This window comes from Oncorhynchus clarkii, chromosome 12 (genome assembly GCF_045791955.1).
Source record: "Oncorhynchus clarkii lewisi isolate Uvic-CL-2024 chromosome 12, UVic_Ocla_1.0, whole genome shotgun sequence".
Classification (NCBI taxonomy): Eukaryota; Metazoa; Chordata; class Actinopteri; order Salmoniformes; family Salmonidae; genus Oncorhynchus; species Oncorhynchus clarkii.
Genome location: NC_092158.1, coordinates 51,783,889 through 51,809,312, shown reverse-complemented (window position 1 = coordinate 51,809,312; position 25,424 = coordinate 51,783,889). Strand labels below are relative to the sequence as shown.

The 25,424-nt window shown below is 47.3% G+C and overlaps 1 protein-coding gene across 1 annotated transcript in view; it reads left to right on the top strand.

The window, feature by feature from the left end:
* The window catches only part of LOC139420789 (Rap guanine nucleotide exchange factor (GEF) 6), a 132,567-nt gene that overhangs the window by 77,258 nt on the left and 29,885 nt on the right, over nucleotides 1-25,424 (top strand). The window contains exons 8-19 of the mRNA XM_071171056.1: nucleotides 2,933-3,064; nucleotides 8,964-9,144; nucleotides 10,046-10,182; nucleotides 11,760-11,918; nucleotides 13,417-13,569; nucleotides 14,320-14,484; nucleotides 16,525-16,632; nucleotides 16,947-17,150; nucleotides 17,355-17,463; nucleotides 17,766-18,009; nucleotides 22,641-22,798; nucleotides 24,214-24,228. Coding sequence (XP_071027157.1) covers nucleotides 2,933-3,064; nucleotides 8,964-9,144; nucleotides 10,046-10,182; nucleotides 11,760-11,918; nucleotides 13,417-13,569; nucleotides 14,320-14,484; nucleotides 16,525-16,632; nucleotides 16,947-17,150; nucleotides 17,355-17,463; nucleotides 17,766-18,009; nucleotides 22,641-22,798; nucleotides 24,214-24,228 — 1,765 coding nt within the window. The remainder of the gene's footprint in view (nucleotides 1-2,932; nucleotides 3,065-8,963; nucleotides 9,145-10,045; nucleotides 10,183-11,759; nucleotides 11,919-13,416; nucleotides 13,570-14,319; nucleotides 14,485-16,524; nucleotides 16,633-16,946; nucleotides 17,151-17,354; nucleotides 17,464-17,765; nucleotides 18,010-22,640; nucleotides 22,799-24,213; nucleotides 24,229-25,424) is intronic.

Sequence of the window (25,424 nt, the reverse complement as noted above, 5' to 3'; positions counted from 1 at the left end):
GAAGGAGGCAATCATTCATTTTTAATCACCCCACACGGCCGTCATTAATTCATGAGCAGAATGGGAGGAGAGCCCCTCCCCAGCCGGTGGTATGTGGGAGGGGACTGGAGTGTGATTTAAGTTGCTGTTGGTGTGAAATGTAAATTAGCTCTACAAGGCTGCAGCTATTAGCGAGGTCTTCCCTTTTCATTGGCCCATTTGTCCCCCTGGCGCCCTCATTAGCCAATCCCACCCTCCCACTGCCTCTCATATGTCATCGGACGACGTCCACAGGATAAAAGACTCTGGCTGCTGTGCCCCGTGACATCAACACCAGCTCTGGTGTCACCACTAATGCTCCTGATTGGAGATAATTGCAGCAATGTAGATCATTGCAGCATTGTAGATAATTGCAGCATTGTTATTGCTGTGGTTTGACGGTGTGAGTTTTAACCTGAGTGGTTGGCGCATAGAGATCCTATATGTACTTTCATGGGTTGGAGGCCATGGAGGATGGATGCATACATTAGTTTTGTCCTCTGGGATTCGGATAGATTTGTTTAATGGATGCAGGGGGGAGATTGGCCATTGTCTGAAACCTGACCCCATCATAAAGCAATCAATATTGACCCACCTGGCTGTGGAATAAACAGAATGGACCGCCCCTCTAGCGCTGATAGAAACACGGAGAAAGAGTCTGTTCAAACCGGCCCCTGTTTGGCTGGCAACACTTTTCATAGTTAGGCTACTCTGACAGCCCCGTCCGGACCCCTTCACCCCACTAGCCTGTCTCTTTACATAGGACTGAGGTGGGAGAGCCCAGCCCATCCAGGAGACCTATTTGCCTGTCTGGTCAATGACCATTTGTCTAACCTTCTGGTCAGTGAATGATTTCTGCAGCTCCAACTAGGTGTTATTGAGACGAGTGTCATTCTCATGATTGCAACTGGCTCTCCTCTCTCCTTGTACAGGCTGTTTTCTCTCAAGTGTTTGTTGTAGAGGTTTGCTGGTTTATGGTTGGATTATGGGCTCTCCCCAGTAGGGCTACCACAATTATCGTATAATCGTATAACAGACAATAACAAAACATTTATTTTGCAGCATAACCATCTAAATACATTCCTTTTTTGGTGTAGGGGAGATTTAACTTTACTTTACCCATTATCTGTTTTCATTATTACATGAATTATTATTACATAAAGTTGGTAATAATTTTAAGAGCAGAACGGCACAGATGGGAGGAGAAGCTTCTTTTTCAAACGTTCCAAGTGGTCAAAACTATTATTTTTTAAGACGGGGTTGTCACCAAAGCTGTGTTGTATTCGTTAGGTGTACCACAACGAATTTGCAAATATGCATTATGAAATTGTAATAAAAAAAAAAGACAATTCTGACATGAATCGCGTACATTTACATGACAATGAATCTTCACCCCAAATTCCGTAATCGTCACAGCCCTACTCCTCAGCCCTGTGGGGGATGGGTTGTAGAGGTAGTGGGGCAGCCCAGCCCCCACCCGTACATACCGTAGACTTAAGTTGTTTAATATTGCATGGTGGCACGGCGATGGCTTTGGCGCCAGCGTTGGGTGAGTGTCTTGTCTGGCCGGCAGCGCCAAGCTTGCAGAGGTTATGGAGGAAGTGTGCTGCAGGTTCACCCGCTGTCGACGCAACCGGGCCAGCTCCCTCACCCGCTGCGGACGGGTAAGACCTGGGCACGCTGGGCTGATCAATGGACTATAGAAGCTGAACTGGGTCACATTGGATGTGTGTGGTTTGGTTGTTAGCAAGGCATTGGCGACGGCTCTTTGTCTCTTTTGGATTGATTGGCCTTTGTGGACTAGTGTGTTTCTTGAGTCTCTCATAGGTGGGATGGTTTGCTTGGTTGATGGATGAAACACTGGGCTGTTGTGGCGTTATTCAGGTTTATTGCCAGTTTATCTTGTCCTCCAGTCTTTGCGAGGCGATCAGTATTGATGTGTTGTGTTGTAGCTTATGGCTTTGATGATTGTTTGTTTATATAACATCTCAGAGAACAAATCTGCGTCCTGAAAGAGAACGTCGGCAGTGCTACATTTTTCTTTCAATTACAGCTTATCTTTTTCATCCTCTTCTCATTTCGCCAGGGGACAAATTGGTTTACTGTCTTTGTTATGAAAGGAGTAACCGACTAAATGTTTTCATGACAAATAGATTTCTTCTCTGTTTTTTTAATTAAGAGCGTTCTTACGTTTAGCTTCCAAGCGAAGTCGTCAAGCTTGAACGAGATCAAACTGCTTAGTGTGTGTGTGTGTGTGTGTGTGTGTGTTTGTTTGTTTGTGAACGCATCCAGGCACTACGTCATTCAGTGAGCTGCTGCCTGTCATATTGATAGGGCTGTGTCATAGCGGCTGATCAGTGCCTGTTGAGCGAAGACAAACGGTATGACCGACATTGTGACAGACAGACAGTGGGCCTGGGTAGGTAATGTAAGAAAGAGGAGTTTGGGAGGCCAAGGCAGTGTGTGCATGCCAAATGGCACCCTGGTGTAAAGTAGTGCACTAAATAGGGAATAGGGTGCCATTTGTGGCACAGTCACTGGTCCAGATTTACTGTCACAACCCTGTCTCAGTCTCCATAAGGTCACCCGACAACCATAACACCCTTTTTTCCCCCCTCAAACCATCAAGCAGTATGACCTTTCACTGAGGGTCAGTGCCACGCTTCCCATTTATTTATAATCCTCTCAAGTTTTGCCTTCGTTCCCCCTCCTGTATTTTGATGATGTGGCCTACTCTCGTATCAAGCTTCATGCTGCCAAGTCGACCGCACAAAGGCAGCTGCAACAACACACGTGTGTCTATGTGTGTCTATGTGTGTCTGTGTGTGTGTGTGTATTTGTGTGCGCGTGTTCATCTGTGTGTGTCCTGTGGTATAAACAGCTGTCCTCTCTTCCTGTCTGTGTGTCTGAGCAGCTTCCCGGAGACCTCAACAAGATGCACCTTACTGACCACCCCCACAGCCAGGGGATGCACGTGCCGCCCAGCCAATCAGGATGCAGCATCGCCAGTGATTCGGGGAGCAGTAGCCTATCAGACATCTACCAGGTCTATACACACATTATGTAATTCACCATTCTCAAACTGAGCTGATGTTTGTCGGCAGGGTTTAAAATGATCATCTGCCAAATGCGGTTAGATTTTGTCATTAGTGGGGTAAGAATGCATATTTCAGCCACGTTGGCGGGTAGTCACATGAAGTGTTTGGGAATACTTTATTTTTTCTGGCCACATGTAGAAGTTGGTCGAATTGACAAGAAAGGCAAGAAAGTGTGACTTTGTCCTCGTGCTTCTTGGCCGGTAGCATCGTTTTGTTCACATTCTAGGTTGTTTTTCAATGTTATAGTGCTGAACAATTATCCGAAATGTCAGTTATTTTTCTGACAATCACTTCAATTATTTGAATTTCATTTAGTTAGTTTTTTTTCTCCCTCTGAGCTTAATGCGCTGCAGTTTCTCTAGAGAGAAATCAGATCATGCCTGAACTCTGCGATGTAGTAGGGGGTTGTAGTTTCCAACAGGCCAATGTTCCACATAGTTTAGCACACAAAACGTACTAATTATCTACAATGACCATAATCCATTGCAGCCTACTTGTCCGGTCTGTGTTTCTTTTATGCCTGCTACTTAAGAGACAGAAGAACGCGCAATCAAGAGGGGATACATAGAGAGCAGTTGCTTCGTGAGGTATTGGTAATCAGTAGTCATAAAAGTATGCCTTATTTACTATGAATCACTTTTTTTCAGACAGCATAGACAGCAGCTCTGTAGAGAATGAGATGACTTAGAATGAAATAATAAAGTCATAAAAAAACAAATATACATAACAAATTAATAATAAAGTCATGTGAATAAATGATGGTTAATAAATGATAAGCAGCAATGGGCAGTCACTAACATCATGGGACTTTTATTAAAAGTTGTATTCTGTGTTGTTACAGCATTCAACCCACATGATGCATAGTGAATTTAATTTTTATTTTATTTTATATATATATATATATATATATATATATATATATATATATATATATATATAATTTCTTATTTAAAAATAAAAGTATAATCCAACGAAACGACCTCAAAAAGCGTTAATCGCTCAGCACTACAATGTTAGTTTGAGTTGGCTGCAACTGTCGGCTGCTAGGAAGACGTTGCAGTCCGACATTTTTTTCATCACAAGCTAGTGCCCAAGTTACCACGGTAACGGGCCAGTTGACATTTTTTGTCTCGCCTAATGATTGTGATTGATTGAGCATGGAACACGCCCAAAAACTTGAATTCACTCACTTTGTCATTCTCCTAGATGTATTTGTGTGCTTCTACATTTCTACTTAGGAGCACATAATGTACTTCTTGTGGCAGGGCTCTTGATGTTCAGTTGTAGGACTTGATGTTCAGTTGTAGGACTTGATGTTCAGTTGTAGGACTTGATGTTCAGTTGTAGAAGTATTTAAATTACATTTTTGGTGTAATTATGGCTCGTAGAGTTTTTATTTTATTTGAGTGGCTGGTGGACCAAAAAAGTAATTTCCCACCCTGGTTGTAGGCCTATAACATCCCATTTCAAAAGCTTTTGAAGTTCCATTATTTTTAAGTAATGCTCCTAGCCTTTTTGTTCTCTCAATACTGTATGACTTTGAAGTCAGCCATTGCTTTCTTGGTGAATATACTGGATCTGCGTGTAAAGCAGGAAGGAAGAAAAGGGGTTGACTTTGCCATCTGAGGCTTCCCGAGCTTGACTGACCCAGCTCTCCCCAAGCGCTCTCCCGAGCCCTCTTGTTGCCACTCCTCACCCCTCTCCCCACCCTTCCCCGGCTACCCCCTGCCTCTCCAGCTCAATGGCAGCGATGGTGGAAAGAACACGTCCTCTCCTCCTCTCCCTTCCGTCCAGGTTTGTTAATTATAGTGTGTGTTGGCTGGGCTTCCTGTGGATCTGAGGGGCCCCTCTGTCCCTCCTGTCGCGCTGTGTGGTAAAGGTCAGAGCACACAGGACCCCGCCCTACTTCTACTGCATCATCATCATCGCTAACCCCACCCACCTTTACCTTTAACTCCAGTCCACCCCAACCCTCATTATTAACCCAGCCGTACCTCTACCCCACCTCTCCTCTCTCTCTCTGGGGGAGGGGATGGCTCTGGCTCAGTCTCCTGATGTCCCTGTCAGTTTAGAGCTGCCCCGGCAACTGTTCTGAGACTGCATGCCCCCCCCCCCTCTTGCTTTCTGTCTCTCTGTGTGTGTCTCTCTCTCTCTCTTTCTCTCTCTTTCTCTCTGTTTCTCTCTTTCTGTCTTTTTCTCTCTGTCTCTCTCATTCTCCCTCCTCCTCCTCCACATGCTGAGAGAACTGAGCTGCTCTAAAGTCTGACACCCAGACAAAAGCACAAGGGATCCAGAGATGAGGCGAAGAGGACACTGATCCTCTCAGGGTTTCACACCGTCTGTACAGACAGGCTTTCTTTAGCCTAGTTCTTGTCTGCTTCTACTTGGTCATTGTAAACTCTTGTAAGATCTCAAAATCTGTGCGATAATGTTTTTTTTGTACTTCTCAGGAAGCACTGTCTACCTTCAGTCAAACTGGGGGCTATATGGATAGTTTTCAATAGGGCTACTTCGGTTGCAAGTAGATCATAGGAGGGCTTGACCCAGATAAAGGCTTGAGTCGTGCACCCTCACCGTGCTGTCAATCATCCAACCTAGGACTGTGTTGAGGCTCGTGCCTGGACCTTAACACTGGAACCGCTGGGCCTCGTGGGACTCCCCCCCCCCCCCCCCCCCCCCTCCACCTTGAAGCTAATGAGCAGTCATTCACTCAGCAATGTACTCGGATACGTTTCCTGTATGCTATTGCTAAAAGAATAATCTGGTAGTGTTTATGAAGCTCTTAGGTAACATTAGAATGCAGGTTTTGTTTATTTCAAATAAGACATTAGCATTTTCATTAGTTTATGTTAGTGTAGGCTATATGTAAAAATGAGAACATCAGTAGCTTAAACGGCATTGTAAGCGCCAAGTGTGCTTGACAAATTGTGGAAATCTGATCAAAAGTGTCGCTATGAAAGCGGTCCAAAATAGTGAGTTATCGTCTGCTTGTGCTACCATGGTGTGCATTTTCACGCAATGGCATCAGCTGGATTTAATTTAGCAGTTAGGCCTTGACCTAACAGTCGACACACATCCCTGCCACTTTCAATTGCTCGACACACTTCCCAGAAACACGTCGCTTGCAGGTGACACAAGTGTCTTGGGCTCTTAGTGCACCTGGCCACCTGGCACGGTCTCCTTCCCGGGAGCTGTGCGCGCAATTTGGCACGTTGGAATCTTCGATGCTGCCTTGGCCCTCACGTAGCCCGTGTGCCAAACTCTTGATGGGCAGGGTGTTGTTGATGCACTGCTTGAACAACACGTGTTGCATTGACAGCAGCCAAGTCGAGCAGCAACAGGCCAGCGGCGGGCGGGTGCCTTCCTTCTAGCCGCGTGGTCTGATCTTGAACATCCACACCAACCTATGGAACAGAATAGAGTAGAATACATTAGGATTGTTTTCCCGTAGGGGAGAAAGCAGCACGTGTTGTACAGAAGAGCATAAGGCATTGCATAAAGTGCTGTAGTGCTGTATCCTCGTCGATGATGGCAACTGTCGGATGCCATGATGCTCATGACCGAAACCACCTTTCTAGCCTTGCCTTGGTACAGCGCGGCTGTTTTTCTGTCATTCCTCAGCACCGCTGTGGCGCACAACGGCTGTGCAGGCGCCTTGTTTTGCGCAGAGGGAGGGAGCCCCCGTCTCGCTTTGTTCATGGTGCTTGTTTTATTTGCCAGCGACTTGTTCGCCAGTGACGGTGAAGTGAATTTGTCGTCCATGGTGACATGTCACGATTCATTTCTTCCCCCACCGCCGGAGTCACTTTCATCAGATCGTGTAGCAGCGCTGACGCAGCACGTGCGTCCATTTGTCTTGTTCTTCTTGCCATTGTAAATTATGCACGCTCTCACTGTGTACTCCAAGTAGGCCAGAGTAGACGTATGAGACTGCTTTGATTCAGTGGACTGATACAGGGTACAAACCATTTAGAGATTACAATTAGAATGTAACAATACAATTGAATGGCCACGCTGTTCTTCAGTCACAATTGGTTAAATAATTATGCATCGTTGGCTTCCCCTCGCTCATCAACTCACCCATTCTCCCCCATCATACTTTACTTGTTATATGCACAAAACGTTGTTTCGGTTCAGTTTTCGAGGCATTTATCAGGGTGATTATCAACTGGGCACTGTCGGGAGAAGGAGCGGAGCAGACCCTACTGTCGGGAGAAGGAGAGGAGCAGACCATAGTGTCGGGAGAAGGAGCGGAGCAGACCCTACTGTCGGGAGAAGGAGCGGAGCAGACCCTACTGTCGGGAGAAGGAGCGGAGCAGACCCTACTGTCGGGAGAAGGAGCGGAGCAGACCCTACTGTCGGGAGAAGGAGAGGAGCAGACCATAGTGTCGGGAGAAGGAGCGGAGCAGACCCTACTGTCGGGAGAAGGAGCGGAGCAGACCCTACTGTCGGGAGAAGGAGCGGAGCAGACCCTACTGTCGGGAGAAGGAGCGGAGCAGACCCTACTGTCGGGAGAAGGAGCGGAGCAGACCCTACTGTCGGGAGAAGGAGCGGAGCAGACCCTACTGTCGGGAGAAGGAGCGGAGCAGACCCTACTGTCGGGAGAAGGAGCGGAGCAGACCCCACTGTCGGGAGAAGGAGCGGAGCAGACCCTACTGTCGGGAGAAGGAGAGGAGCAGACCATAGTGTCGGGAGAAGGAGCGGAGCAGACCATACTGTCGGGAGAAGGAGCGGAGCAGACCATACTGTCGGGAGAAGGAGCGGAGCAGACCCTACTGTCGGGAGAGGAGCAGACCATAGTGTCGGGAGAAGGAGCGGAGCAGACCCTACTGTCGGGAGAAGGAGCGGAGCAGACCCTACTGTCGGGAGAAGGAGCGGAGCAGACCCTACTGTCGGGAGAAGGAGTGGAGCAGACCCTACTGTCGGGAGAAGGAGCGGGGCAGACCCTACTGTCGGGAGAAGGAGCGGAGCAGACCCTACTGTCGGGAGAAGGAGCGGAGCAGACCCTACTGTCGGGAGAAGGAGCGGAGCAGACCATACTGTCGGGAGAAGGAGCGGAGCAGACCCTACTGTCGGGAGAAGGAGCGGAGCAGACCCTACTGTCGGGAGAAGGAGCGGAGCAGACCCTACTGTCGGGAGAAGGAGCGGAGCAGACCATACTGTCGGGAGAAGGAGCAGACCCTACTGTCGGGAGAAGGAGCGGAGCAGACCCTACTGTCGGGAGAAGGAGCGGAGCAGACCCTACTGTCGGGAGAAGGAGGGGCAGCGCAGGAAAAAAATGCAATGCCCTTCTAAAACGGGGTTATAACTCCAGTTCTGCTTGTGATATTACGATTCTTACAACAGCAGTGTCTTATATAGACTTATTTAGACAAAGTAAAGGATGGGGGGATGACTTTAAAAATGGCAGTGTAAATGTTTTATTGATGAGCAGTCAAAATGACTGCTTTAGTGGTTCTAGTGTGAAGGGAAGCTGTTGAGTTGAACAGAGCAGAGCAGGCAGGTGTAGTCTCTGTTACTGTGTCCTAGGGGGCAGACAGATGGCATGCAATATTGCTACAGTGACTGGAGAGCTAGTCTCCTAACCTGGGGTTGTGGGTTCAAATCCCAGTTGATCTGAAACGACCGTAGGCCTAGAACCAGCTCCTTTCAACCCTCCCAACCATCTGGCCAAACAGCATGGAGCAAATGGGCAATATGAATAATTAGTGTATGCGTAATGCTTAGCGACGTGTTTGGCAATCTCTTGTTTTTTTTGCACAGGGTGTCTGTTCTGACGTCATGTTATGTTTTTTGTTGTTGTGTTAGTTAAAACAATAACCATGGTTATGTCTGTCCCCTCTGCAGGCCACGGAGAGCGAGATGGGTGACGTGGACCTGTCTGGGCTCCCGGAGGCGGCGGTGGACTCTGAGGAGGAGGAGGAGGAGGACGAAGACCTGGAGAGGACGTCGGACACCCTACTGGGTAGAGACCTTGTCCGGGAGTGCCTGGAGAAGGACCCCGTGGACCGCAACGATGACGACATCGGTGAGCTGCACGCCACACTCTCCCCTGAATGCCCCCTTTAACTCAGTCGCGGTCTCTCTCTCTCTCTCTCTCTCTCTCTCTCTCTCTCTCTCTCTCTCACTCTCTTTCACTCTCTCACACACAATCTCTTTCTCTCACTCACACACACGCTACCCCCCCCCCCCCCCTCTGTTTCTATAAATACTAAGGGCCTTCCCTTTTTAATTACCGTTTTTATTTTTGTGCGGGCAATCAGCCGGGCCACCTCATTAGCAGTTTAGTCCAGGGGACCCAGAGAGAGGCCTTCCTGGGGGGCTGTGGGATGCATGGGTTGAAAGTCTCCTTTGCTGTTGGCTTGTTAGGCAGTAGGCACATCTTCTCTCTGTTTCTTACTCTGTCTCTGGGGAGTTTTCTGCCATTTGAAATCATTGGGCCTAAGTGTTTGTTTTTTTCAGGTCGCCTAAAAATGTGATGGAAAAACACTTTCAGTGTAAACTTAAACGACTAAAACTAAACTAAATAAAGTATGTAGAAATGATAAAGGCCTACATATTTTATATGTAATCTTTGAGAACTAACAATCACCAAAATAAAAGTTAGACAGTCAGGGAGAAATGAAAATTCCCAAGATGAACTTAGCAGTATAGATTTTGTAATTGTGTTTGAGCGAAAGAGCACAGCATTAGCCATGGCCAAATTAGCTTTAAAACTGCAACGTTTTCTCACAGCTCCATGGAGAAATTTGTAAAATTGCAGGAAATTGGCTTAAATTCACACAAAAAAAATCCACACCACCACGACGGGGACGGGGGGGGGGCCTCAAGAATGTTCTCTAAAATTCAGCTGCGCCCACCACCTAAGCCCATTTTTGACCCTGCTCTCTCCTCTCATGTTCTCTCCCCCCCCCCCCCCCCACATCCAGAACAACTGTTGGAGTTCATGCACCAGCTGCCAGCCTTTGCCAACATGACCATGTCAGTCCGGAGGGACCTGTGTACTGTCATGGTGTTTGAGGTGGTGGAGCAGGCGGGGACCACGATCCTAAAGGACAAACAGGAGGTATGGGGCCATAGACAGTTTTCCCTGACCATGTGACGTTTACCGGGAATAACCGATGGGGTTGAAGTTATACGGGCTGTAGCTAGGGCCCAGAGTTTTCCCTGACCATGTGACGTTTACCGGGAATAACCGATGGGGTTGAAGTTATACGGGCTGTAGCTAGGGCCCAGAGTTTTCCCTGGTCTGGTTACGCGGTAACATTATTCCAGCCTATAACAGCAGCCACCAGTGATCACAACCCCATCTGGAAAGCACCGTGTTTCACCCTGTAGTCACAAGGTTTCATTTCCCAGTGAATGGGATGTAGAGTATGGAGCAGAGCAGCAGCCTTCAGTCGTTTAACCAGACTTACAGAACAAATTTAATGAAGTTACATCCCTGGGAATAAAAGGAATCTTTCACGGCTGTCTGCAAAAGGCAGTGCCCAGCGGGCAGCATAGTATATTACATTAAATGGCCTCACCGCTTACTTTAGCACAAGTGGATGGGCTCTGCGTTATTAAAGTGAGGCAGCAGGTGTCTATATATAAACACACACACACACGCAGGTGTGTAAAGCAGGGGACAGCTACACGAGGCGATGTGCGTGTGTGAGTTCAGTATGATAGACAGGTTGGCGATGCTAGGTTTCCTCGACCCGCTGCCCGGCCTGGTCCGCTGTGGGCTGCTGTGAAGGTCAAGGGGGAATCAGTCAGCCATCACTGCACTGCAGGATCCTTAACGCTGCTACGAGACAATGAGGGGGAGAGGAAAGAAATAGTAGAGGGGGGGGGGGGTAAAGGTCAAGGCAGCTCATCACATTTCCTCGGTCTCCGTCCTTTACAATGCTTCCCTGTGATAGAGCTCTGCCTGTCTGCGTTCCGCTTTTAAAAAGCCGTTATCGCCTTCATGGTTGAAAAAGCCATGTTCAGCCGTCTCAGAGTTAGTGTGGACGTAAGCTAGATGTTCATCTCTTAGACGAGCACTTCCCCGCCTGCGGAGTTCTGCACACACACACACACACCTCACCCTTAGTCTGCAGTCTGATATGGGGCTCCAGTGCCCGCTGTTCTGCGCACGTTAGTGCCGAGATTCATAAGGTTGGACAACACACTTTCGCTTTTGGAGAACGTCTTCGGTTCGCTCAAGCTCTGTATACCACATCCAGAGACACATTATAATACCAGGCAACAATGATTACTTTGAGTGAAGGTCCATAAAAGCATCTCCTCTATTATGCTAGTCAGCCAGTCAGTCAACATGTCAGTCAACATGTCAGTCAGCATGTCAGTCAGCATGTCAGTCAGTCAGCATGTCAGTCAGTCAGCATGTCAGTCAGTCAGCATGTCAGTCAGCCTGTCAGTCAGCATGTCAGTCAGCATGTCAGTCAGCCTGTCAGCCAGCCTGTCAGCCAGCATGTCAGTCAGCATGTCAGTCAGCATGTCAGTCAGCATGTCAGTCAGCATGTCAGTCAGCTAGTCAGCCTGTCAGCCAGTCAGTCAGTCAGCCAGTCAGTTAGCCTGTCAGCCAGTCAGTCCCTGCTTTAGTGATGGTGTTTGGCACTGCTGCTGTCATCACTGTGCCCCCCGCCCTCCCAGCTGGACCTGTGGTATGTGATCCTGAACGGGGCGGTGGAAATCAGCCATCCAGACAGCCGCATGGAGACCCTCTGCATGGGCAACAGCTTCGGCATCTCCCCCTCCCTGGACAAGCAGTACATGAGTGGCGTGGTGCGCACCAAGGGGGACGACTGCCAGGTGAGTTGCTCTTCTCTCCTAGCGTCTGGACTCGGCCTGAGTCTCAAATCGCACCCTATTTCCTGTATAGTACACTACGGGCCCTGGGACCCTACTGGATCCTGCTCAAAAAGCAGTACAAAATATAGTGATTAGGGTTGCCGTTTAACTTTCATTTCACTGTGAATGGCCACTCGAGTCGAGACCTCTTGTCAGACTGCTATGATAACCCCATTACACTGAGCAGGGAGCAGCCTCATCGAGAAATGAAATGGGAACTTATCATTCCCTTTTGACAATCGGGTTGGGAAATTAAGATGGCGGTGTTCTTGTATTCCTTGCGAGTACAGAGATGGGTGGTATAAACGTAGTGTTGGGATCTATGATGTAAGTGGTGCTTCAGAGGTTTTGTATAATTTCAGCCAGTAGTTTTCAAAGTAGCACCCAAGAGCCAAAATGGGTCCCCGAAAATAGAGCACAATTGTGTACGACGTATTCCATTTCTATGATGCGTCACGTCCTGCAATAAAAATATTACAATCTGCAATTCATATGATATGTTACGAAAAATCTAATTCGTAAGCACTTAAGATGGTGTTTAATCTCTTTAAAACGGTGTTGACTTTCACAAGCAAAGGAGGGCTAGGTTGAAGAGCTGTTGCTTAGTCATGCAGAAGAGGAACCAGGTCTTAATATAGAGATAGGAGGCAGCAGTTGTACAAGTAGCCTGCCTCTCGAGAAGTGGTTTGAGCTGCTCTCTCGGTCACTACACAGTTTCTACACAAACAATGTCTAGTTCCTTGAAGAGCTCTTTCACCAGAAGCGTTGTTTTCTGTCACAGTTTCACACCCTGAACGACAGCTCAGCGAGACGGCCGCAGGCAGAAAGGTGAACCCCAGCCTGTTTAATCTCTTTAAAACGGTGTTGACTTTCACAAGCAAAGGAGGGCTAGGTTGAAGAGCTGTTGCTTAGTCATGCAGAAGAGGAACCAGGTCTTAATATAGAGATAGGAGGCAGCAGTTGTACAAGTAGCCTGCCTCTCGAGAAGTGGTTTGAGCTGCTCTCTCGGTCACTACACAGTTTCTACACAAACAATGTCTAGTTCCTTGAAGAGCTCTTTCACCAGAAGCGTTGTTTTCTGTCACAGTTTCACACCCTGAACGACAGCTCAGCGAGACGGCCGCAGGCAGAAAGGTGAACCCCAGCCAGGGGTGTGTAGCTTGACTTTTCAGCCAGGTGAACGTTAGCTAGGGCAGAGTAGCAGGACCAAGATGGTAAACACCAGCCACAGTATGCTATCATAGATGGACCAGTTGCCATGGGAGTGGAGCTCGTCTGTTTGCTTGTAGACTAGCATTGCTGGACCAGTAGTACTAGTCACCAGTCATCCATCCCTGCCATGCTTCTCTCCTGCTCCCGGGGTTCTTCCGTGTTACTGTTTGAGTACCCAACTCTAGTGCGGAGCACCAGGCTCCTGTACTATAAGTTCACCCGCTGTCCCCATGTCATTGTGGACCAGTTTGTGTGCATCGCCCAAGAGGACTACTGGCGGATCCTCAACCATGTGGAGAAGAACACGCACAAGGTGGAGGAGGAGGGAGAGATCGTGATGGTGAAGGAACATCGCGAGCTGGACCGCAGCGGCACCAGGAAGGGACACATCGTCATCAAGGTGAGGAACAAAATAGAAGAGTTTAAAGGCCTGTTTCCCGGACACAGATTAGACCATCCCTAGTCCTGAATGGTGACCTTTTCTTTTCTTCCCCCCATTGAGTTTACATGTCAGTCCAGGTCTAGATTTAGGGTGTAATTTTGTCTGAGAAATCATCTTGAAATGGTCTGGTTTGATAATTGTCTGGTTTGAATGTATGCAGAGACCACCTACCTGTGACAATGCCACTTAATATAATATAATGTTTACATACCCTATATTACTCATCTCATATGTATATGTATATACTGTACTCTATATCATCTACTGCATGTATCTCTAGCGACTTTAAACTATGCCACTTTGTTTACATACCCTACATTACTCATCTCATATGTATATACTGTACTAAGACTCCTTCGCTCCCCCAAACACCTACAGTACAGATGGGTGCCTGCTGCTGATCTGATCCTCACTTCTGTATTCTCGTCTTTCAATCATTTGAAAACGGCTCACTTTAATTACTATTGCCCTAAAAACACACTCGGTTTCCTTGGCGATCTCTTCTTGTCAGGTGACTGTTCACAAGGCTTGCTTTGAAGTGTTATCCTTTCACCCTATTCCATTTTTTTCTTGAAGTAATCCAAAATGACTCTGATATCCTTGGTGAAAATACTGCCTTAATTGCTGCCGAGGGGACTTACAAAATTGTATTGGATTGAATTGAGAGTTGGAATGCAGTCGTGATTTAATGTGTGTCTGTCCACTCAGGGCACCCCAGAGCGTTTGATATTGCACCTGGTGGAGGAGCCATCGGTGGTTGACCCCACCTACATCGAAGACTTCCTCCTCACCTACCGCACCTTCCTCTCCAGCCCCATGGAAGTCGGCAAGAAGCTGCTCGAGTGGTTCAAAGTCGACAGCCTCAGAGACACGGTGTGTACAGTACTGTGTGTGCGCGTGTGAGCGTGCACATGTGTGTGTTTGCGTTGTGCCTGCTTCCTTATGTGAAGGCGTGGGTATACTACACAGTAATCAATACAATTTGTGCCAGGTCAGCGTTCTTTGTTGTACGGGGGGATTTGTCCCGTCCAGATACTCTCATAGTGCATAAATGATTTAACATAAGATTAGTCTTGTGCTGTCAATAGTCTTTATTGGGATGTCATTTGTCGCATAATCATTCTTCCTCTTAAAGGGGCCCTTCCCCTCAAAGAGAGAGTCGCTGTTTGTAGCTCTGTCTGCGGTGTGGTTGCTTCATTGTGTTCGAAGATGACCTTTGCTTAGATTAGAACAATGCTACTTTTATTTTTGTTTTTCAGCCACTGCATTTCCGGACTCTTGCAGTTCAAAGAAAGATTACTGAGAAATACATTTTTGTCATCTCACCTCACCTATGATAGAGTGCATTCAGAAAGTATTCATACCCCTTGACTTATTCCAAAAATGTTTGTGTTACAGCCTGAATTCAAAATAGATTTCATATTTTTTTTCTCTCACCCATCTACACACAAATACCCCATAATGACAAAGTGGAAACATGTTTTTTGAAATGTTTGCAAGTTTAGTGAAAATGAAATACAGATATATCAAGTATTCATTCCCCTGAGTGTTAGTACTTTGTAGAAGCGCCTTTGGCGGTGATTACTGCTTTGAGTCGTCTTGGGTTTGTCTCGATCAGCTTTGCACATCTGGATTTGTGGATTTTCTCCCGTTCTTCCTTGCAGATTTTCTACAAACTCTGTTAAGTTAGATGGGCAGTGGCAATTAATAGCAATCTTGAAGTCTTTTCACAGATTTTCAATGGGATTAAAGTCTGGGCTTTGACTGGACCACTCAAGGACTTTCACATTCTTGTTCTGAAGCAATTACAGCATTGCTTTGTATCTATGCTTACGGTCATTGTCCTGTTAGACTGGGGTGAAAATGTACATTCTAAGGTTGTTTGCTCTCTGAAGCAGATTCTCATCCAGGATTTACCTGTATTTGGCTCCATTCATTGTTCCCCCTATGCTTACCAGTCTCCCAGTCCTTGCCGCTGAAATGCATCCCCATAACATGATGCTGCCACCGCCATGCTTCGCGGTGGGGATGGTGTTAGATGGGTGATGAGCTGTGCCTGGTTTTCTCCAGGGGCTTTGCATTCAGGCCAAATAGTTACATTTTGGTTTTATCAGACCACAAAATCTTTTGCCTTATGATCTCAGTCTTTCACCTTTTTGCTAACGGTGCCTATTTCTCAGGAGTGGCTTCCATCTGTCCGCTCTCCCATAAAACCCAGTTTGGTGAAGTGCTGTAGAGGATCTCCCATCTCAGCCAAGGAACTCTGTAGTTCTGTCAGAGTGGTCAATTGATTCTTGGTTACCTCCTTGACCAAGGTCCTTTTTGCCCGGTTGCTTAGTTTGGTCGGACGGCCATCTCTAGGTAGGAGTCTGGGTAGTTCCATATTTTTTCCACTTCCCAATGATGGAGACCACTGTACTCTCGGAAACTTTCAACACTCTGACACACACTGTCAACGGTAGGATCTTATATAGACAGGTGTTTTTCTTTCTATTCAAGTTGTCGTGAAATATCAAGCATGATCAAAATAAATTGTATGCACCCCTAGCTCGATTTGGAGTATCACAGTATAAATGGGTGTGAATACTTAATGTAAATGACATATTTCTGTATTTCAATTTCAATACATTTGCTAATATTTCTAGAAACATGTTTTCACTTTGTCATTTATGAAGTATTGTGTGTAGATTGGTGGGTAAAACATATGTAACCCATTTTGAATTTGGGGTGTAACACAAAGTGTGGAACAAGTCAAGAGGTATGAATTCTTTCTGAAGGTACTGTGTCTCTAACCTCTGCTAAAATGGAATGTTTGAAGTTTGGAGATTGCTTACTTTTTTTTGTGAAAATATACAGGATTCTCTAATGAAGTAAGTAGACTAAGCTTTGACAGCCTTGTGTTTCGCTGTGCAGGTGACACGCATAGTGTTGTTATGGGTGAACAACCATTTCAACGACTTTGAAGGTGACCCGGCCATGACAAGGTTCCTTGAAGACTTCGAGAAGCTGCTGGAAACCACAGTAAGATCAGCGTTCCCATTTTGTGTCTATACTAACGATGCGTCCCAAATGGCACTCCATTCCCTATAGTATAGTGCACTACTATTGACCAAAGCACTATGAGCCCTGGTCAAAAGTAGTGCACCATAGAATGAATAGGTGTTCACGCCGTCACTAAACTGAAGCCTCACACCTTCAGCTTCACTCTGTGGTCAGACAGACGTACGGAGCTTCTGTCTGTGGGCGTAACAACTCTGCGGTTGAGCCAGATGTGTTCGCTGTTAGCCCAGGTCAGGTGAGTGAGTAGGTGTTGAAGCCTGTTCTGTTCCTTTTAGAAAATGAAGGGTCACCTGAGGCTGCTGAACATAGCGTGCGCAGCCAAGGCCAAGTGGAGGCAGATCACCCTGCAGAAACCGTCCAGAGAGTCCCCGCTCTACTTCAGCCTGCATGGCGGAAGCGAGAGGGGCTTCGGCATCTTCGTGGAGTCGGTGGAGGGGGGCAGCAAGGCCGCGGAGGCCGGACTCAAACGGGGAGACCAGGTAGGAGAAGTGTTTACTCGTTTTGTGCTGCTTTCATATTGTACTTTTACTAGTCAAAGATAAACGCTGTGGCCTTTTGCTTTTTGAAGTCGACGTTTTTCTTCCATTTCATACGGTTTAGATTGCTGTTCAGATGCCCTTTGTGCTTATTTTCAGTAACAAGTGCAGTTTGACTCAAAGCTCTCTTGTCTTTTCCTCGTTCAGATAATGGAGATCAATGGTCAGAACTTTGAGAACATCTCCTACATCAAAGCTATGGACTTCCTGAGGAACAACACACACCTCTCCCTCACAGTCAAGACCAACATCTTCGGTTAGTACAATCTGCCCTCTTACCATGACTAGGATTTTTTTGTTAAAGATGCAGGACCATCTGAGATTATAATGCCAGATGTCAACAGTTGTCTGTACCTGGGTCAGTGCCTGTGTCTGTATCTGTGGCCAGTCGTGTGTTGGGTTGCAAAATGCTTGTAACTTTCTCAAGTTTCCCAAGTCTTCCAACCGTACTTTCTGGAAAAACCTGGGAATTTGGCAAACGTTACCAGGATTTTACAACCCTAGTTCTGTGACCTGCGTCTTGCCATTCACCCACTTTCACTCCTCTCCTCTCCCCAGTGTTCAAAGAGCTGCTAAGCCGGATCGTTCACGAGAAGAAGAATGGCGTTCCGCACATTCCCAAGATCCAGGAGAAGAAGGGCAACCGCTTCTCCATCCCGGACCTGCCTGGAGACATGGAGTTCCCCACAGACCACAAGGCCACCAAGAAGATGAAGGCCAACACCGTTTCTGGAGGACGGAACAAGATCAGAAAGATGCTAGAGAAGACCCGCTTCAGCATCCTACCACCTAAACCCTTCAGGTAGGAGAGTCTTGTGTTGTATTTGTTTGTGTTCACTGGGCTTGAAGGTAAAAGGGAGTCATTGTCATAGTCATCATCTTTGATTTCGCTCCATGTCAGCGACAGCTGGACCATTCTCTTTCGCTCTACCCTTAAAAGCTTTTAAAGTTATTGTAGATTAAAGGAAAAGCTTTTTTTGGGGGAGGGTCTGTTCTTTGAAAACATAAACATGCAATTTTAGTCCGATTTCATACCTTCCATTGGACTCATTATGATTCGTACTGTTCAGTGAGAATGAAACAGTGTTACTTGCCCAGGGAGACGTTGGCAACGCTCTCACGTAAAGTTCTGCCTTTCACCTCGACGCACGCTCTGCTCCGTCAGCTCGTAGTGTAATCACCCTGCATTTCACGAAAGCGTTTAGCATCATTGAGCCATTGGTCTGCCATAGCCAACCAACAACTGTATCTAAATCACATCGCTTTCATTCATGTTTTATTCCATTTACTCTGCGGGGACTTAGAGAGAGTGGAGATGAGAGAGACTGATTGGGGAGCATCACGCTTCTTTAGTCGTCTATCTATTATAGACCGACAATGTGATAGAACGTGGTAGTGGCTCACCGTGGCGCATGCTAGTAGCTAGCGATTACGGTAAACGTCATCAACAGCTTTGTATGTGGTTGTTCTTCGTGCCGGGGTAGTGAAGTCAGTGTATGATTTCAGACGTCTGTCACTTCTGATGCTTGGCCTTACGTTGTCAACTCATCGGGCTGCTGATGTGATGGAACATGTCCTCTTCTCTCTACTTAGGCTGTGTGCCAATCGGCACCCTATTCCCCACGTTTTTTGTTTTGACCAGGGCCCATAGGGGAATGGTGAACCGTTTGGGACCCAGACATAGTGTAATAAACAGTGGTGAAGACCTTTACAAAGGGCAAGCACAGGTCTCCCATCTTTATTCCACGTGTGATACTTGAGTCATGTGCCTTTTCTGATGGCGGTGGAAGCAGGAGGATGGACAGGTCAGGGAAGGTAGCCTGGTGGTTAGTGCGTTGGACTAGTAACCGGGAAGGTTGCAAGATCGAATCCCCGAGCTGACGAGGTATAAAAATCTGTTGTTCTGCCCCTGAACAGGCAGTTAACCCACTGTTCCTAGGCCGTCGTTGAAAATAAGAATTTGTTCTTTACTGACTTGCCTTGTTAAATGAATTTAAAATAAAAAAAATATATGAAAAAATAATTTAAAAAGTAGGCTACTCCCTGCAGTTTTCTACAGTAGGCAAGTCACATGACTGCCTGGCTTTGCTGCTGGGTCATATATTGATCAACCAGTTGATTTACTGGGATTCCATTGACAGCCAATAGACTAGGTAGTTGGAGCTGGACACGAATGGTGGTGATTTGACGAGACGACTGCAAGGGATAGCCAGGGTATGTATCATCTAACCTCTTAAACTCTCATTCTTATACTCATTATCTGTGTTTAAAAGTGTATAAGTAGATATATCAGCCATTTGTCCAAAGCGGGCTGTCCTGTGGGTTTCCTGATGTAAATGTGCACTGAGTGTAGAAAACATTTACGATATAATATTGAGTTGCACCCTATTTTAACCTCAGAACAGCCTCAATTCGTCAGAGCTTGGACTTGACAAGGTGTCCAAAACGTTCCACAGGGATGCTGGCCCATGTTGACGCCAATGCTTCCCACAGTTGTCAGGTTGGCTGGGTGTCCTTTGGGTGGCGGACCATTCTTGATACACACGGGAAACTGTTCTTGACACTTAAACTGGTGCGCCTGCCACCTACTACCATACCCCGTTCAAAGGCACTTCAATCTTTTGTCTTGCTCATTCACCCTCTGAATGGCACACATACACAATCCATGTCTTACTTGTCTCGAGGCTTAAAAATCCTTCTTTAACCGTCTCCTCCCCTTCATCTACACTGATTGAAGTGGATTTAGCAGGTCACATCATCAATAAGGGAACATTGCTTTCACCTGGATTCACCTGGTCATTCTATGTTTTGTACACTCAGCGTATATTGGATGTGTAAATGTATATTCAATACTTTTAGTATATTTGATTAGTGTGAGGTTATCAGTTAGGTCAATGATGATTGGTTCAACTAAATAAGGAGAAGAAAAAAAATTGCTACTTTTGTGTCTGCCCATGTGTGTTTGACTGAGATGTGTGTAGGTACATCACAGGAGGTTGGTGGCACCTTAATTGGCAGGGGGATGGACTCGTGGTAACGGCTGGAGCGGAATCCCTGGAATGGTATCAAGCACCTGGTTTGATGCCATTCTGTTTGCTCTGTTCCAGCCTTTATTATGAGCCGTCCTCCCCTCTGCAGCCTCCACTGAGGTACATTTAATCAATCTGTATGAGTCTACTGTCTGTCTGTGTGTGTAACGTCCAGTGTCTGGATACTGTGGCCTTGCCCCTCGTCTCTTCGTTATCCGCCTGTCTGCGTTGTTGCTGCTCAGTGCTAACATGCCGCTGGCACACTGTACTGTACTGCAGCCTTGTTGTTCTGTTGTTCTCATGCTCTTCACTGTCCTCTGTCCCTCCTCTAACTGCCTCACCTGCACAGGGGACTCTTTGGGTAAGACACTTGTTGTGTGATTTAGTTCCCTCATTCACTGGCGACGTGGAGAAAACGCAGCATGTGTTCCAAATCGGGACCCTTTTCCCTATATGTGCCCTGGGCATTCAGTGCACTATGTAGGGCATAGTGTGCCGTTTCTGACGCGGGCGCACACAGTCATTGTAGGCTGGGATGAATTCAGCAATGACCTTTTTTTAACGGGAAGCCGGAGGACTGCATTGGGATCTTCATGCGAAACAAAAATCCTTCAGAATCTCTGCACGCATTCCTAAAGCTACGGAGGCGCTTAACAAATTCAAGTGCTCCTCGAATGAAACGTGTCGACGTTCTCTGCTGTTCCTACCCTACCTGTTTATCCCCCTCTGTGGAATTCTCCGCAGCTTCACGGTCGGTTAGAGTAGAGCTTGAGAATACGGTGAAGCATGTGATTCTACGCTCGTTTGCGCTTCCATGTGCAGCTTTCTTCTCATTTTGTCGGCTTCACATCCCATAGTGCTTCACTCCATATTTTATGCAGGCAACACACTGTAGCCTAAAGGAAATGGAATGTATGAATTTGATTGGGATTGAGGTGTAACATGATAAGGTGCTTGCCTATAATAGTAGCGTGAAAAGTGCTCACGTAACTAAAATAGGCGTAATGCAGTCATCTGAATCACCTTGGGTCGCGGAGGGCAAAGACTGAGTTTTGAGGCATGAGGAAGTAGAGTTTAAACGTTTGGTTGAATCTCAAGTCACTGAGGAATGTGATTGGCATTAGGACTTTCTGCGGTAGTACATATGATGGATTCCTATCTGTGACGCGTGTATGTTTCTGTGTGTCTATGTCGGTACGTTATGTCTGACATTTGTTGTCTTTGTTTTAGGGTGTGTCTATGTCGGTAAGTTGTTATGTGCGCTCTGCTAACCGCGCTAGCCTGGTCCCTGGTCTCTTTGTACTGTCTTGTCAAGCCCTATGGTCATTGTCACGCCAAACCATTGGCGTTGGCAAGACCGCACAAAAGGATCTGGGAGCAGCAGGCTTTGTTGGTCTCGCATCAGTCTGTGTTTGTCATTTGGGGGAGGAGGGGCCTTGGAAGTGTCAATCAGTTAGTCCACCTGTGGGATCGAGGGCCAACTTTTCTGACCAGCATCCCAAAATCTAAAACGGACCCTTACCTTAAGCCAAATTCTTACTGACCGTAACTTAATTTGAACCAATTCGGGAAATTAGGCCTAGGCTGAAATATCGCTTTACACGTCAGCCACGTCCCCTTCCGTCTCCAGCAGCTGCGAGGGCCGTTTAGTTCGGAAACAGTCAATTAGAGCTGTGTCCCGGAGGCCTGATGTTGGTGTGTTGGTGTTCTGACACCGTCAGGGGAGTGGCATCCAGCCACAAAGACACCACCGCATCCCCCAATCGTAATGAGACCATTCGTCAAAAGGATCCCATTTGCATATCAGACCCTTTTTAATGCTGATGTCTCTCCCTGTCCCTGTTTACCCTCGAGAGTTGACTCTAGACATACTCACAGAGAGGCAGGCCCGGCGAGCAGACCTCTCATCCCAGCCCCATTGAAATGTCTGTCTTAGATTGAATGTCACGCATAAAGGTTTTTTTTTTTCCCCCGGTGTCTGTACAAAGGCTTCTCATCCTTGCCATCCATCATGCATAGTGTTTGTTTGGGAGTCTGTGCGTGTCTTGTTGATGTGTGTATGTGTGCTCACTGGGCTGTCATCATCATTCCTGGGCCTGGTTTGTGTTTGGTTTCGGTGCACCCTGCTCGTCAGCCACATCATTCATGTGATCTTTCATGGATGGATCTTAGCCAACCCCATGAGTATCCATCACTACCTATGAAAGGATTGCTGTGATTGCAGTGCACTGTAGGGATATCAAGAAGACCAGTAAGGCTTCTTTTAACTGTGTGTTTGAATGCGGCGTGATTGAATATGGCTCCGGGGCCAGGAGTTCCTGACCAGGGAAAACTCGAGCCCCTTATCGTAAAAGTGATCTGACATCCCCTCTCATCTCCCTCTCTCTGTCTCTCTGTGCCACAGTGATGGTGGCGTGGGTCAGTCTCAGGATGACAGCATCGTGGGCACTAAGCAGTGCAGGCACAGCGTGGCCATCATGCCCATCCCTGGCAGCCTCTCATCCAGCAGCCCTGACCTGCTGCAGCCAGCCACTAATGTGTTGGACTTCTCCAATCCAGCAGGTGAAAGACACACACACACACACACACACACACACACTCTCTCTCTTTTCTTGGTTAAATAAGGGTGAGATAAAAACACAGAGGCAGAAGCACTCACTGCCCCTTGGCCAACATCTGACCATTCACTCTCATGCTCACCACACGGCGATCACTGCTTGGGTAGTGAAGACTGCTCACTACTCCACTGAGACAATTACCAACTGAAGATGGGCGCACTTTACACAAGTGTTTACCTTGTTCATTCTTCAAGCGGGGGGCCTCTTCTGACCGTGTTATGTCGGCAATAGGCGTAACAGTGGAGCTGTGCGGTGGGAAAACAGCAGTAATTACTCAGAGAGGAACACTTCTCACAGAGAGTGAAAGCACTTCCTGCTTGGAGAAACTCCTCACACTGCTCTGCCCCGCAGGCCCTCGGGTTAATCACAGAATTGATCATTATGAGCACGCCACACACATATACACACGCAGACACACACACACCGGTGTTCCGTTACTCCTCTGTGTCTCAAGCATTTCCATTTCAAGAGCTCGGACATGAAACCGAATTAGAGCCTTATGAAAGGGATTAAACGCTGACAGATTTCAGCGCCCATAATTTTTGAAACAACTAAGCGGCCTCCCCGAGGAGAGTGGAGGGGGGAATATGCTTTTGATTTATCCTCCCCAATCGTTTGTCATTCAGCGCAGCCTGCAGTCAGAGGGTCCAGTCTGCAGCCTCAATACATCACGCAGGCCTGTAGAGGACTGCCCCCCCCCCCCCCCTCCCCTCCAAGCCCACTGAGATATGAGATGAATCATCTTCTATTAGTGCCATTTCTCTTCTCCACCGACTGCGCTCTGGCTCTTTCACTGTGACTGACGGGTAGGTAGGAGGGGGATGTACATCGACAAGTGCAGACCCCCCCCCCTATCCACTCATTTCAAAGCGGCCCTCTCAGTGTGGGGAGTAATCCCTCACAAAGCCTGGCCTCAAATTAGATTAAGAGGGGGGATCAGAGAAACTGGAGTTTGGAGTTAAGTATGGTGTTATTCTTCTAGGCCTTTGATTTGGGTGTAAGAAGGCGTGTGTGCGTGTGTGTGTGCGTGTGCGTGTGCGTGTGCGTGTGCGTGTGTGTGTGTGTGTGTGTGTGTGTGTGTGTGTGTGTGTGTGTGTGTGTGTGACTGCGGCAGACTCAGATCCCAGCTCTCTGTCCGACACACACTGTGCCTTCCCTCTCTCCAGTACACTGATCTGATTATAAACAGATGCTTTAGTGAAAGTCCCTCTGCCCCGCTGACGTTCTCCGTCCTCCCACAACGGGATAGCTGTCGTACAAAGTCCTCGCTTTCTCTTCCATGTTTCCAACCACTGTTCACTCCCTCCCCCTCTCTCTCTGTCTCTCTCTCTCTCTCTCCTCCTCTGTCTGCTTCCCCAGCCGTGGGCTTCTACTGTAAGTATCTACGTGCTCTCTTCCCAGTCTCAGTGGAAGACCGGGGCTGTGTTCGTTTTGGCAACATTCAGTTTTATGCTTCCAGGTTTCCCCTCCTGTCATTTTTTCCCCTCTTCCTTCATGAGCTTTTGAGTTCCGTCTCTCTGTGTCATACGTCATGGACCCCAGTCTAAGTTGGGCTCTGCGTGGAGGTCTTGGGCCTCGTTCCAAATAGCACACTGTTCACTTATATGGTGCGCTACATTTGAAAAGAGCCCTATGGGACCTGGTCAAATGTAGTGCAACTCATTGGGACCCATCCTTCATGATGGCTGAATGTGTTTGACTATTTCTTATGTTGAAGGAGCTTCGTGTTAAAATGCCGTGCCGTGTCTGGCCCCTGTCTGCTAATGTTGCTTTAGGTGGGATTTCTATCTAGTGGTTCTTCGACAGAGGGAACAGGAAAAAGGCTTAGCAGGCAGGCCTAGGGGGCGTTAGGTGTTGGGGGGTGGGGGGGACCCTAATAGCGTTGCGTCAGCAGAAACTTCCGAAGATAACCGCCCAAGAGCCAGGAGTCTTTTCTCCGTGGAAAATGGGCTTTTCCTGTGTGAGGGCCATCTTTCTCACGTTACAATAAATAAATTGGTTTGTTAATCGTTCTCATTCGTTTAGGGCGGTATTAGTCCTGTCAAGGAGGTGAAAAGATAATTATTAGATATGATTGGTGGGTATATGATTGCTCTAGACCCTCGGCACAAATCGCCCCCACCTTTAGTTTAAGTAGGTTGAAATGGTTGATTATGGCTTAGCCACTGCACTGTATTTAGTCTCATCTGCAGTGTTATTGGTGTGGCTCAGTGATTTGTTTCTGCCGATCTTGCTGCTGTAATGGGAATAATGAATGGGGTTTCTAGTTATGGGCTCAGCCATAGTGAGAGATGAGGCCAGAAAGGAGCACATAGCTTCCATAATGGCGGTGCCTCACAGTCCGTTGAGCATGCTTCACTCTACTCCCTGGAAAATATGGAGGGAGCTGTGCCGTGTTCGATACGGTCATCTCTCAGCCAAGCCCATTCCCCCTTTTTATTTATGTTTTCCTCTTGAAGTCATTAGGCTCCCTGCATGACTGCTCCCAGGCACGCGATCTCCCCCCCCCCCCCCTGTCCTCACTCCCTCCAATGTCATGCCTTTATCCACGCTCTTCCCTCCACCCATAC